Source organism: Belonocnema kinseyi, chromosome 7 (genome assembly GCF_010883055.1).
Source record: "Belonocnema kinseyi isolate 2016_QV_RU_SX_M_011 chromosome 7, B_treatae_v1, whole genome shotgun sequence".
Classification (NCBI taxonomy): domain Eukaryota; kingdom Metazoa; phylum Arthropoda; class Insecta; order Hymenoptera; family Cynipidae; genus Belonocnema; species Belonocnema kinseyi.
The window spans coordinates 134,976,149-134,991,915 of record NC_046663.1 but is presented as its reverse complement, the minus strand read 5'-3'; the positions used below and the strand labels follow the sequence as shown (position 1 = coordinate 134,991,915).

At 38.0% G+C, this 15,767-nt stretch overlaps 1 protein-coding gene across 4 annotated transcripts in view; it reads right to left on the bottom strand.

Moving 5' to 3' along the window:
• Positions 1–15,767, bottom strand: part of LOC117176247 (protein VAC14 homolog) — a 193,959-nt gene that overhangs the window by 32,342 nt on the left and 145,850 nt on the right. For 3 of the 4 annotated variants that reach the window (XM_033366397.1, XM_033366400.1, XM_033366398.1), the window contains exons 3-6: positions 11,038–11,419; positions 10,304–10,889; positions 8,881–9,455; positions 8,687–8,805 (exon numbers count right to left, since the gene is read on the bottom strand). In XM_033366397.1, coding sequence (XP_033222288.1) covers positions 8,687–8,805; positions 8,881–9,455; positions 10,304–10,889; positions 11,038–11,419 — 1,662 coding nt within the window. Of the gene's footprint in view, positions 1–8,686; positions 8,806–8,880; positions 9,456–10,303; positions 10,890–11,037; positions 11,420–11,481; positions 11,548–15,767 lie in introns of all 4 variants that reach the window. The other variant, XM_033366399.1, reaches the window with a different exon arrangement.

The window sequence follows — 15,767 nt, the reverse complement described above, 5'->3', positions numbered from 1 at the left end:
AAAAAGGACAGCTAGTTCAAGAGAAAACCTGGAAAATGAGGCGGGAAATGGACGTATCCATATGGAAGACCGAGTTTACGACGAGTATGGTTCTGTGGCTTATGAAGTAGCTCTTCCTGACGGCGATACACAGGAAAGTCAAGAGAACAAGCGGTTGGAGCTGCTTCAGATGAAAAACGCGGCGAATGATTTTTACATGGATGATGGTAGGAGGATAAGTGATGCTGAGGTAGCAGAGCTTATGGAAGCTACTTATTCGACTCAGCTAAAAGACATCATTGACAGGAAGGGTCCAATCAAGGATGTTTTGATTATGTGGCCGCATCTAGAAGAAGTGAAATATTTCCTTTTCCACGCCTCTGTTTTTTTTGGAAGAGACATGAAAGAAGTGTTGGGATGAGAAAATTTCTTCCAAAGGTCAGCTCCTCTTTTCCATAATGCAGTTTGAAGTAAGAAAAAAGAGCCAAGTTTCGGATCAGAGGAAAGAAAGCAGAGAGAGGATGAAAGTGATAATCGCCGCCGCAGAGAATGCTTCAAAAAATCTAAGAAAGGAAACGCCAAAATTAATAGCGTTGTTTCAGCTGATTCCTCTCTACTTCCTTGAGGATGACAAGGAAATACTCCGTCTTGTTCAGGTAAATACCTAATAAAAAAACCTTTATTTATTTTACATATCCTTTCTAATGGTAACTCACAGAACTCATGATAATTTTTTTTACAGGATATATCGCCAATGGAGGAAGTATTGGCTGCGGGGAACAGAGATAGACCCGTTCTCCTAATTAAAGTTTAGAATTTTGCTCTTGAGTTTATGTAATGAGTTTAACTTGGTTATTTTTTATTTTAATGCTTTTGATTAGATACTTATTATTTTATCTTATTGCAGGTCAATCCCTCTTCGACGAGAACGCCACGTGCCAGGTGTTTGCGGAAGGCGATATGATCACGGAACCCAGGAACATACTGGAAGGGGTTTTGTGCTGTTTCTTGGCATTCTATACATATGGATATAAATACGGAGAGAAAAGCAGTCGAACTTTAGAGTTTATCCAACGGTGAGTTAATTCAAACTCAGCCATTTTTATTTGTAAAATTCGTTTTTGAAAGTTTTTTTAAATGTTGAAAAATGTTAATTATTTCAGATATAAATGTTATAAAAAATAATAAATTAGATGGTTTCTGACTTACTTAAGAGAAATTAAAGAACCTAATTATGTTGGAGATCCTTTATTAACATTAATGGATATTCAGATTAGTTGAATTGTGCTCAAGCTTAGGCCCGGCATTAGACGTTGAATGCAGAAAAATTAAGAATTTTTATTGCTATGAATACGCGATTTTCCCTTTTTCTAAAATTCCCCTGAAGGGAACAGAAAAAGTTTAAATCCTATTCCTCTCAATCGATTTAGTAAAATTATTTATTTAACCTGATTTTAATTATTGAAACTTTTTATAACTTATACATTTGAGAAATATTCACATTCACATTTATTTCTGTTTTAATAATTTATTTAAACGCTTCGAATCTAAACATCAATGAAGACATATTAAGATTATTTTTCTCTTACATATTTTTCAAAACGGGGCTCTAAAATGATTGTAAGAAATTTTAACTGAATGTCTTGATTATTAGAGCATATGGACTCTCAAAACGTCGAATAATGTTAATAAATTATCTCGAACATAAACGAGGTTCTTTTATTTGTCTGAAGTAGATCAAAAAATATTTAATCCATTATTTTAGATTGTATAATTTGCATGTGTAATCATTATTTTTTAAATTTTTGCAGCATATTCAAAAAAATCAGCCCTAAGGGGGGCCACAAGAAAGGGAGGAATAAGAGGAACCTCCACACAGTAAATCCTCAAGTCCAGAAATTGATGGACCGCATAGGAATGGAAGCTGACTTTATTTTTGAACATTAATTTTCTGCTAATTTGTATATTTTTATAGAAGCTTCCACTGTAAATATTGTTTTATTTTAATTATATTTTATCCTAATATTGAAATTCTGTTTTTTATTTACCCGTTTTAAAAATTAAGGTTGTGGGAAGAAATTTTCCCATACCTCAGTTTGGGAAAATTTCCATCTTTGTGTGGGAAAATTCCGATCCATGTATGGAAATTTTCCCATACTGAGATATAGGAAAATTTACATCCTTATATGGAAAAACTCCGATTGTATGGGTAAATTCCGATGCGTGTATGGAATTTTTCCATACCTCAGTATGGGAAAGTATCCATACTTGTATGGGATAATTCCGATCCGTGTATGGAAATTTTCCCATACCTCAGTATGGTAAAATTTCCATACTTGTATGGGAAAATTCCAATACATTTATGGGAAATTTACCACAAATTTTTGTTACAGTGCAGAGTAACCATCTACGACTCTATGGCTTTTGCAGAAGTTCATTATAAGCAGCCTAACCGTTTACGCCTAAGACACTATTCCACGAAAGATATAAGAAAACAAAAAAAAAAAAAGAAAAACCGCATAAAACACCTGGGCGAGGTGTGTAAAACATTGACTCTGCCATACAGAGAGACCACTCAGAGTATTCAGCCTTATCCTTGCATATAGAGCTGTACAAGTACGAACGAACTCTTTCCCTAGCAGCTCATGGGGACAAAAAAAAACACCACGAAAAAGTTGTAGATGCGGTTTAAAGCTATCTAACACGCAGATCACCCGACAATGGGTCGGCAAACAGTGTTGGTCATCCTAGAGTTCAGGGTGCTGAAAATAATTGAGATGCAGGCACGACGACGAAACGGCGAATCGCCCACATTGAGTGGACGAATCGACTAAGGGAGACTTGTTAGAATGCTACGATGCTAGCATTATTTCTATTTATAGAGGCTTTATGGTGCGTGTGAACACTATCTGTTGCAAGAAACACCCAGAGCTTCATCACTTTTCGCAACAGTCATTGCGAAATCAACGTTCCTATCTCTTCAAAATTTAATATGTGCGCAGTGCGCTTCCCCAACCACTACTTGAACAAGCTACAGACGAAGATGAATGTAACATTCAGATCAACCGCAGAAAGCAGGCACCTTCTGAGAGATTATAACGATTTCAGGACAAGGGGGAACATTGACATGCAGGTAAACTAAGTCGGAGAAGTCCGACCTCTAGACCATCAATTATTCAGTTTATGGTGCTGCGATAGCTTCGGCTGATTTAAATCGAAGGACAAACCCAACGATGGATAAAACAATCAAAAGATGATATCATGAGCCCTGTGCTTTTTTGTATCGAATTTCTCCCTCTATCTCTTGCAATATAAAAATGTTTCTGGATACCTCTGTGACGAAACTCACCATCGCCAGCATAAGGTAACTCATGTCTTTTACATGGATGACCTAAAAATGTATGCTTCTGGTTAAAGCAAACTTCAGAGTGCTTTAAATATTTCAAGAAGTACACAGTAGGGAATGAAGAATGAAAAGATTATTGGCATTCCAAAGGATCGTGAGCTTGAGGATATAAGTGTTATTAGACATCTTGACACAGGAGATACATGTTCATAACAAGCTTCTTTGACAGCTTTGGTCTTTAAATCTCTTGGTGTTGAACAAGGTTTCTTCAAACAAGATGCTTGCCGGCGCGGTTTTACTCTACTCGTTTGAGGTGGTTCAATGGACGAAGAACGAGCTTGCAGCCCTTGATATCGCTATACTTAAGATCATGCATATGCATAAGAGCTTGCACATTAATTCGTCTGCTCGGCGGTTATACATCTTACGCCATCTAGGGGGACGCGGAATTCTGAATCTTCAATGTCCACATAACCGAATTGTTCTAAGTACAGCTTACATCGTTGCAAATAGCAAAGATCATCTCCTAAAAATGGTCCGGAACCACGAGATGATTGGCAAAGGAGCGTTCCTTCATAAAGCCGCGGAGCATGAAGCCGAGACTCTTGGCCTGAATTTTAACATCAGAATTGAGGAAAGTGCATTACTCCTTCTAAATGCTTCAATTCTAAAAGCCGAAGTTAAGAAAACAAAGATTGAAAAATTCCTTCAACTTCTATTTGACAAGAAAATGCACGGAAACTTTCACAGAAATGTAGAAAGACAGTCCTTGTCAAAGGAGAAAACTTTTGTTTTTCTCAGATCATCAGGGCTTAATTTAGGTACAGAGGGTTTCATTTTCGCATGCCAGGACGTTGTAATTTTCACCTTGGTATAATGTGCTTGCATTTTATTTCAAGATGTTCCCAGCAATCGATCCAGAGCATGTCATTCTCACGCTGAGTATCTAGAATACATACTATCGGGATGTCCCACCCACACCGGAACGACTTATCTCGACAGACATAATGCGGCTTCAAGAGTCCTTCAGTACCATCCTTGTCACTCTCACGGTATTGGCCACGACACTGTTCTATCGAACGTTCCGAGGGAGTTTAGAGTTAATTGTCCAAAACGAGAAGTGCCAATTTTTCTGTAACTACAAAAAAAAGTAGGAGAGGTATCAAGCCCTTAAAAGGGAACTGCAACGACTGTACCCAAAAGATTCGGTTAAAGTAATTGTCCTTGTGATCGTTGCTCTCGAAAGTGCAAGGCTACTACTGGATTGTAAACTTAAAGCTATACCCGCGTGCTAAAAATATGCCAAGGTACTTGCAAGATGGATGCAGAAAGCTGTCATCTTTGGGTCACTTCATGTCCTCGAGACCCACGACTGTTTCGCCGGGCCTATCTCACGATCGTGATACATGGCCAAAAAGTGTGATTTACTGCGGTACTACTGGGAGCCAGCGTCATTTTTAGATGACGGTCGCTCCCAGTGGGACTCAAGGGTGGTTCTTTAACACTTTTTTTAAAATTATATATACATATTAAAAAATTGTCATAAGGACAACCGCAGGATTTTTCCGGGAGCGGGTGCTAATCTAAAAAATTGCACCCGCTCCCAGCGAAATCGCGGTAAAATTTCAGCCACAACCACGTCTCACGACCGTGAGATAGGTGGTTATAGTCTGTAACGGAATCAATACGACGATCCGGCAATAGTTTCATGCACCCTGAGAAAACGGAGTGATTCAAGGACTACCGCCTTCTGCATTTTTCCCGTAACTGTTTTAGCATATTGTTGACACGCAGGCATGCTTTTTAGGCTATTAACCAGTGAAAGCTTGGCACCTCCAACAGCGCCGATGATAAGGAAGATTAGTTTAACAGAATATCCCGGGTACAATCGTTGCAACTCCCTTATAAAGTCTCCATACCTCTCTTTCTTTTTATTCTCTTTGGCTATGATATTTTTGTCAGCTGGTGCCGAAAATTCGATTCTGAACATTGTTCGCTTTTCGAAGCCAAGAAGAACCATGTCAGGCCTCGAGTGTGCAACATAAACAATTGTCGAGAATATAAAGTTCCAGTATATGCGGCACTTCTAATTCTCGACAATGGACTCTATTTCCCTAGGAGCATTTAGAGAAGCGATATTAAGGTTAATGCCGTAAGAGTGACAGAGATGGTAATAAAGCACTCTTAGTGCCGCATTGTGCCTTTGGATGTAGGTCGTTCCCGCATGAGTTGGGCAACCAGATAGTAGCATAACCTTTCTTGTCCCGATATCAAGAGATCGTAGCTCGTTCTTCGTCCATGGAACTACTCCAAATGAACAGAGTACTACCGGGACGGCAAGCATGTTCGTTGCAGATACTTTGTTCCTCGCCGACAGTTCGGAAGACCAAATCTGCCAGGTGAGACGTTTGTATCTGCCTCGGAGAGTATCCTTTATAGATGTCACATCCTGAATGCGGCTCTGTGGCACGCCCAGGTATGTACAAGTCTCTCCAGCGCAAAGGTGTCGTATAGCAGTTCTATCAACGAGCTCAGGATCTTCAAGGATGCCATTAAGTTTTCCTCGCTTCAAATAAGCCTTGGCGCATTTGTCTAACCCAAATTCCATTCCAATTTCCTTAATGTATCGTTCGATAATCCCTAGAGCTAGATGTAGTTGCTCTTTGTTTTTGGCATAGATCTTAAGATCGTCCATGTAAAATACCTGAGTGACCTTGTACTTTCGATCTGTAGGTTTGCCGCACAAGCACCCGTCGGAATGGCGAAGTGCTAGAGATAGTGGCAATAGTATAAGGCAAAAGAGGAGTGGGCTCATGGTGTCCTCTCTGAAAGGTGACCTTGTTGTTTGTCACACGACTTTTTCAGATAAGATAGTAAATCTGGTTTTCCAAAGCGGCATCAATCTCTCTATGCCCGTAACGATTTGCGGATCAACCTTTAAACTTTCCAAAAGACAGGTGATAAGTTTATGGGAGGTCGAATCGAAAGCTTTCCGATAATCAATCCAGACCATCGATAGGTCACGCTGGTAAAATGCTGCATCTTTGCAGATACATCTATCGATGAGCAGGTTCTCCCGAAATCCCGCTACGCCTTTCTTTGAGCCTCGTTGTTCATACATTTCTTGCCACACAGGTTCCTGCTATATTAATTTCAACAATTCGGAGGCATAGGTTAACGTTGACCGGTTTGAAAACAAAAAAATACGGACTTTTCTTTTCCGAAAAACGAATGAGTTCAGGGGGATCAGTCACCAAAAATCAAAAGTGGAATTTTTGCAGGTACAAATTAGGATCACCCTAAATGAACACTAATCCTTCATTTGGTTAAAATCAAGAAGAGAAACACTTTTTGGTTAAGTAGTTACGCAAAAAATGAAGAATTTATAAGAACTTACAGAACGTCTATTAATCCATCTCTTTAGAATTGGAGCTGGATAAAACAGTTAGGTTTTGAACAGAAAAAATAAAATGTTAAAATCTTAAATTATTTATTCTTTTCTACGATCATAGAATTCCTAGACTTTGCACGCCCTGATGATTTGTAGCATAATTTTTATAAGGTGAATCAAGAAAGTATTTCAAGAAATTACACAAAATATACAAAATTTGATTTTTACATGTATTTCAAATAATATTTGAAAATACTTCAATGTTACGTTGTATTTTACACTCATGTCCTTAATTTGTGCTGGCCTCGGGGATCTGGTCGAAAAAGAGTCGAATACGTTTTTTCATGTCGAGACTCAGGACAGCGTGAAGGCGGGTTCATATACGAAATTCTCCATTACTTTATGTTCAAACCCTCTTACTGGGATAATAAAACATTATAATACAGAAAAAGAAATTGTAGCATGTAGGCTTATCCTACAGTGTGACAGGTTTGAACATGTCAACCTTTTTACAGTATACAAAAATTCTCGAGTAGAGTGAGGACTGCCAGCCAATCACGAGATATCGTGCTCAACAGGCACGGAGAGCCACTGCACCAGCAGACGAGTCCCAGTGATTTCGACATTCCAGTCTCGCCGCTCGTTCTGACGGGAGGATTCATGGTCTACGCTCTCGAGGAGAACGGTCTCGTTATAGTTCGATAGGTACCTGTCACCTGCTATGGATTATATCCAATCATCTTAACGTTATGGTTCCTTATGTAAAGGAATAGTGTTGTGTGGTGTATTTAGTGATTCACAAGTGACTTAATATCAAACATGAAGTTTTTAGTGATTATTAATTTCGGCATTAAATTTTAAAAGAGAATAGCAGTAGCTAGGTCATTCACAATTGAATGAGAGATTTTCTTTGTGATTGTTTCGCCCGTCACTAGGCTCGCCAAAGATTTAGATGCAAATCCTTCGAAGCTATCTGAAATAACAATAGAGCACAAGTCCGATAACTTTCCAACTTCGGGACTGTAGGAGTGGAAAATTCTAGGAATTGTGGATTTATCGGATGCCCCCTCTAGCAGCACGATATTAGGTGCACGCATGCGTAAATCATGGGCGCAAATCATTAGCAAAATAGCACACGTAGTGAGAGAACCACCATTAGTGTGCGTGCCGTACGTGTGAGGACGTTCGAAGGGGAGTGTACACTTATCGGGCGGCAAGTTATCGGACTTCTACTGTAACCTTTCTTTTTACAATATGGGTTCGCCCGAATGGTGACTCGTAGGGTTCTGTGAATAACGGTAAAATATGCTTTCTGAATTTTTTAGGGCACATTTGAAGCTAACATTTGGTTAACATAGCTAACATTTGTAGCTAACTGTTAAAATGTACATAAGCTTTCCTTGAGATTGGTTCGCCCGTCTCTTGGATAAAGGAATCACGAATGTGCCTTTTAAACATTTTACTTTCTTTGTTAAAAAAAATAATAATTAGGCCAAGGTGCTCGACCATGGAGCGTTTTTTTACCAACTTCAAAGGTAAAATTTAGATTTAAAATGCATAACTTTTTTATCCAGTTGAAAGTTTGAAGCACCGATTTTCATAGCAATTTCAATGATTGTCAGAGTGAGCTTAGCCAGAAAAATCAAAAGATTTTCTCCTTCCAAAATAAATGTCTTCAATTCTAATAATTTTATAATAGAATCCACGTCAGGGGCACTCACCGTACCAAATTTATTTAGAAAGAAGGAAACTTGTGAGTTTTCATTTATTGTTTGTAAGTGTTTTTGATTCCTTTGTAAAGTATTTGAACTTTGTGGCCTTGGAGCTTCGTGACATCGCCAAAAAAATGAAAAAAAAATTAAGTACATTTCTTTAAGTAAATAATTGGAAATGTTACAAAGTCATTCTTAAATCTTGTCTTTATATAAAAAAAATATAAAGCTTTAACGCGCTGCAAGATAAAAGGATACAATGCCTTGATGAGGTCGCAAGCGTGGGCGTAATTTTGCGACAAAAGACAGAGAGCTACTGTAGCTACCGGATTGTGACTCCACGATTCATATAAACACACGAACAAGTTGCAGCTTTCCTATGAAAAAAAATAAAATGTTAATTTTATGTACAAAAAGGTATTAGTTATATCATTATCGCTCTTGATCAGCACCTCTGAATTCAGATCCTTCAATTTGCATCGCAATTCAAATAGTTCTGAACTTGTCAGGAGAATAACATTTAGAGTTTGCACCATAATTCCAGCAAATCTCAAGTTCTGCTCTTCCAATAAGATTTCTGCTAATATTTTATAAATGCCCTCTGCACTTAATAATACACACAGCTCTCTTATAATGAAAGCACCTCTTTCTTCCAAAAGATGCCTGTCGGTCGAAAATAATCTCAGTAAGTTTACTATAAATTTTGTAAAATACTTATTTTTTACAGTCAAATGCGAATTGTCGAACGACGTCCCAGAAAACTTTGATCCAATAATTTCGGCCAAAACAACTAGGTTCTGCTGAACTACTTCATCTGAATTATCACTTAACGTTCGCATCAAAACCGGGAACAAATCATCTATATGATAAAACATTTTTTCTGGAATATTTGTGAAAAAGTGATGTATCCACTTTAGAACTGCTACTTTTGTTTGTACAGACGTATGCATCAGGTGCTTTGTTAGTACTTCTACAACACTGGAAAGATCTAAACTTTCAGCTAATGGACAGCCTTGAATTTTTGAATCTAAAAAAAATAATTTTAATATAGTGTTTGCATTAAACAGGGATTACGGCACATACAACTATCAGAATAAATTGTAAAATACATTCAATGGATTGAAAAAGTAGTTTTCAATCCTAAGCCTGTACACATGTTATTTCTAATAAATAAATTATTAATATTTTGTTACTTTGGACTGTGCAGATTCAGTTCCCAGTATATACCGCCGAGAAATGTTTTGCATTTGAAATTTAAATTACTATGATCATGGAAGCGGGCGAAGTTAAAGCAACCCATAAGAAGTACCCGGTAGGAAACCTGTGAGAATTTAAAAGAATTTAAGTGCTGTTTCTTTACTCTCGGGTTTCCCGTAGTTAAACTATAGTCAACTAGCTACTGTGCAGCTTTTACATTTCTTCAAGTCGCAGAAATGACGTATACGATTTCAAATTTGATGAAAATTGGGTCACGTGGCTTAGCTTATTGAAATTACATTTCAGTAACGACATTCTAAAACCTTCATTTCAATTCCCGACATTAGGTGAGCCTTTTGATATATGCTATTAGAATAATTAATTTCTGGATTTCCATATAAAAACTTTTAAACTAAAATGCACATAAATTTGAAAATCTTGAAAGAAATGGAAGTTAAAGTGCTTGAAACTCAACTTGATACTTTAAGAACTTCCAGAAAATCTAAAAGTACAGCAATTTTATGTTTTGAATTTAAAAACTTTCTATTACTCTTTACGAAAAAACTTATATTTTAAAATAAATTCAAATTCTATAGATTAAAAATTTAATTTTAATATAGTTTTCTAAATGAAATATTTCCAGGCGAAATATTTAATTAGTTGTTTGGTATAAAATACCTTTCATTTCTTTCCTAAAATCATCATTATCCGTATGCGGCATCCTGTCTAATGAATCAGTACTTTGCACAGTTATCAATTTATTAAGATTGGCATTGACATGAGCAGCTGTTTCCTTGATGCTCTTTCTAGTATCTCCATCGTAAGCTAGACACGGCAAAACTGCTGTAAATATCCCAGAAATAAAGGGAAACATAAATGGTCCAGATAAATTCACAAATTCTTTTATCCACGTAATTGCTGTTAATTGCAGCAGCTCATCTGTACTCTGCGCATGGTTAATCAAAATGTTTATCATGCCAGGAAAGTCTACTCTCGCCGGATTAGATTTAATGCTTCGCAAAAACTCTCCGAGCACTGTATCTGTGACTTTTTTTATTTCTGGAGTTGGATCCTCCAGAATTTTAAATAAACCATCCAAGATTTCTGGCAGAAATATAATAAAATCCATTTCGGGCACGGCATCTAAAACTGACACCCAAGAAATCACAAATTGTCTGCCGAAAGAACTTTTTGTGTAGATACGTTCCCGCAACAGAGGCATGAATCCCACCAAGTCAAACATTCCACTTTCTGTCACAATATCCTGAAGAGAAATGTTTTTTAGTGTTTTGCTTACTTAGATTTTGACTAGGGTTGGTTTTGATAAAGAATATTATGCAAATCATTGAATTTTTAAATATATTTATTATATGTAAAAATGTATAACTCTATCAAGAAAAAATCAACTTTACCTTCATCAATCTATCTAAGAGTTCAGTAGCATTTTTCACGCTTTGTTCAGAATCGCATGCCAATTTGCTAAGTGCGCCAAAAATATCTGTAAACTGTGGTAAAACGGCCCCTCTTGCAACTTTCACAACATTGTAAAGGCTTTCACATGCGTAATATCGTACCCTAAGATCAGGATCACAGAAACAAGCTAGAATTGGATGAATCAAATCCTCAGTGTACTGTCCAGTGTCTTTTCCAAGTCCCACTGCTATTGCTGCAAGGCCAATCAGTCCCCCTTTTCTACTATGAGGATTTTGTGATGTAGAAAAATCTTGTCCTAATACTTTTAATAGGCGCCTTATCTGAGCAGCGTTATTATGAGCGGCGAATTCCTTTACCATCCTGTGAAAATGTATATGATACAAGCAAATAAGGGGAGAATAGAAATCTATGTAGGTTCTTACATTGGTTCCTAAACCGGGTGGTTTTAAATCACTTAAGGACGGCGCAGTAGTCTTATATAACGGGAGCTAAAACAATATTTTAGAAATAGATTTCATTTATAAGAAATTTAATCGGATGCGGGATTTTATGTAGGAGCAATTCTTAGGTTTCAACATCCAGGCATAATTTATGATCTCATATAGGTTTCTATCTCCGTTTCGTGTTCTAATATGCCCATTCGATTGCATAAAAGAGTCCGAGCAGATTAGGGGACAAAATAAGCTAAAGTAAAAAAATCCGTGACAAACTGGTAAATATTTTGATGGGAATGACCTAGAGGGATAAATGTTTTTATAGTTTACAAATTTACGCTACAATCATTAATAATGCGCTCAATTCATTCGTTGTTATCACCATATAATTGGCACCAGTCAACCTCATCTTGATGTAACACATGTTTGCGCTAACTTCTGCTGCTAACAACCCTGTCCTTAATTGCAAAGACGAATCCTTCCGTTTCTGGATACAGGACGTCCTTTTTCTGTCAAATATTGAATGCCGCTTATTTATATTATTCTATCATGTTGAGCACCGTTCTCTAGCCAGAGAACATCTGGACGATTGTATCTGACTAGACCAACAGTCATAATAGTCCTGTCCCAGTAAAGGAGATGTTATGAGAAACAGTGTTGATGGACTAGATGAAGTGATCCCAGAAGAACAGCCTTTTGCATGTGACTCGCGATAGACTGAGTCTAGTGCTGGCAAGCCGGGATTTTGTTGAGTTCGTTAAGAAATGGAGCTTTCATAGCTCCAAGTCAGCTTGTTATGAGAACCACAAGATGGACTTCGGAGCTTTAGTACAGCCTGCTTAGCTCGAAAAGATAAGATTGATATTTCTCCCGGGTTTTTCTTCCTTTACCCTGATATTACCATCGGCTGGTGCCGAGAATCCAATCACGTAAATTATCTTGATCTTCAGATTTTAGAGGATAATATCAAGCTTTGTAGCACTTATAAGTTGACTGGTAGAGAATAAGAAATACCAATAGATCTTATACTGATCACTCTCCACAACGGACTCCATTTCCTCCTGGGTGTATGGCAAGACGGGCACTTTTAGAGCCACATTGTGTCTCTATATGCCCTTAGCAAGCGAATAGTTAGTATCGCATACAGGTACATTCATTATGCGGTCGCCGTAAACTAACATGTCTATAACGCCGTCTTGACAGGTACAAACAAACTCCTTAGTTTCCGAATTCAACGCAGCAGATTTAAGAAACATGTTGGGCAGACACATCCATAGCTCTTCTGTACGTATAATGCCGTTGAATTTAGCATGAAACGGCTTGTTTGCATGTTCTCTTAGTAGAGTTGAGTGGTGGAAAACGAGAAATTCCAGTAGATCTTACACTGATCATTCTCTACAACGGACTCCAGTTCCTCCTAGGCGTATGGCAAGACGGACATTAGATCAACTCGAGATTAATGCCGAAGATGGTAATATATCACTTTTAGGGCAGCATTGTATCATTCCATGTACCCGAAGCGTAAATACTTTGACCATGCACTGAGAACATGCCCAATTGTTTCTGGCTCGTTTGCACGCTCAGCAGTTGGTATCGCCTATAGGTACATTCATTATGCACTCGCGGTAAACTAAGGTGCCTATAACGCTGTCTTGACAAGCAAAAAGAAGTCCGCCTATTTCCGATCTCAATCCAGCAAATTTGAGAAAAATGTTGGATGGATCCATCGATAGATCTTCTCTACGTATAATGCCGTCGAATTTACCATGAAGGGACTTGTCAGCATCTTCCTTTAATAGAATCGAATGTTCTGCTTCCTGCACACGACTTTTAAGCACCAAAGGTTTTTATAAAGCTAGGCCATGTGTAGTGTCGCTGGAATCAAATGGGAGACCAATCGACTCCGCGGCCCTATCTACGCCTCGGTAGAGAAACGCCGCAACATTGACGACTTCATGTTGGTGTACGTGTCGCATAAGAAAATCTTTGCTATTTAGAACTGGGCAGGCTGTGTAGAGCAGTATATGAACGGCCAAAATATTAATCGTCTGCGCCTTATCCTTCCCAGATAATTCGGAAGCCCAAATATTTCTAAGAATTAGTCGATACTTTTTTTCAAGGGCCGTTCTTAAAACAAGCAAATCTTGGGTTTCCGCTTGCGGTATTCTACGATATGCATATATTTCTCGATAACCAAAATGTTGAATGGTATTTCCACCTATGAGTTGAAGATCCTGATCATCACGCGATGATGTATTTTCTGGTCTTCCTTTGTATAGGTGGACAACGGCACAGTTGTCCAGTCCAAAGTTCATACCAATTGCTTTAGGGTACCTATCTACCGCCTCAACAAGGTTTTTAAGGTACTGTTTTGAAGAGAGAAAGAGTTTAAGGTCGTCCATGTATGAAAGGTGGTTGACCTTAAATTCTCTTCTGTTCGGCAGGCCACATACGACACATGGGCTTTTGTCTCGGAGAACAATAGATAGAGGCAAGAGAGAAATGGAGAAAAGTATCGAACTTAGAGATTCTCTTCAGAAGACTCCCCTGTTATATGTCACATAGCTAGTAATCACTTGCCCTTTGTCAGATACTATGACAAAGCAATTCAAGCCATGGACAGAGTGAGTTGATACCTGATGGAATCCAGGGTAACACACCTCTCTACTAACAGGTTCTCCCTGAAACCTATTAGCCCTCTCTTGCATCCACGTAGTTCAACTATTGCACTGCATACCAGCTCAATAAATGTTAATATCCTCGTTTTGAAAATGTCAGAGAAGATTGTAGCTTACTCAGGTGTCCCGAAGTATCATTACTTCGATTGATGCTTTGCAGGGAAACTACCTTCTGGTATACTACATAGTGCAGATTCCAAACAACACAATCTTCATGGAGCAAATCAGGGAGAGCATTCTTAGCTTCAGCAAATTTTTCCATTCTGAGAATGACTTTATGGTAGATTTTTGATCTCTTAGTTCTAATTGTGGCATTATTGACTATCTGCAAAGGTGGTCTTCGTTGCGTAAGAAGAATACCTGATCTCTTAAATACTGAGACGTTTTATGAGCATATTCCGGGTGCATATTAAACCAACGTTCATGGAACCTGCCCATGTATCCTCTTAGCGCTAGTGTGTTTCCTTGCCAACAGGTAAAAGTATCCCTCCTGAGTTGTTCCGACCATTTAAAACAATGTTCTTGCGTTTTTCCGGGCCCATTGCCTGGTCGTACCCTCGATTCCGTCCTATTGATACTCCTAACTAAACCATGGCCTCCATCCGATAGAGGCCTATTGTGGGTGACACTGCGCGTTACTGGTGTCGTAATTGCAAAATTCGTTATATTGGGGAGTTAGCCCAATGCAACGTGGCTGACCGCAACAGCATTATTATATGATATATCACCATAGCAGAGTGAAACTTTGATACAAGGCTCCCTGAATTAGTTCTTCCGAGAATTGACGCCGCTCCGCAAGCAGGAGTAAAATGAGCTGCGCGGGGATGCGGCGGTTGCTCAGGCGTGACCAAACAAAAGCGGAGTGGAACTCAATAGGATTTGTTCTCCACCACCGCTAGCCCAAAAACGGAGACAATATCAGAGTTTCAGTGTATATTATATTATTAAACTTTTACTCGGGTAATCCCCGTGATACATCATAGCCACGGACTAAGTCAAGTGAGTGATGAGATTAGAATGTTATAACTTAATTCAAATAATTTAATACGATGGTTGAAACCTCCTGCGATGATGTTGTAGGTATACAATTACGAGCGGCCACGAGCGTTGGAGGTGACAACAGTCACCTCTGAAGTCTCAATTTAATATCGCTTAAAAAAATTAAAGTGTTAACATTTCTTTAACTTAAAAAATTCATAACTCTTAAACGAATAGAATGGAACTTCTTTCACAAAGTTGACGAAATTTCTACAATTCAATTTCTTAAATTTTTATTTGATTTTTAAAATTCATAAAGTGAAAACTATGTTTACGATCCCAAATAATTTGATATTATAATTGCAACTGTCAAAAATTAAAACAAAACAAAATTTGCAATTTGCGATGAAATTAACCACACAAATATATTCCTTGACCTCGAAAACTGAAAATTATGTTTTCATTTCAAAAATCGGACAAAAATTGCCTGTTTTGGAAATCTCATTGTTATAAACATAAAGTTGTAAATATCTTCGTTATTCGAGCTAAGCTATCAAACCCCCTTGGATGATTTATTTTAGGGTTGTATAGGTTCAATTTTTGTACATTTTATTCCAG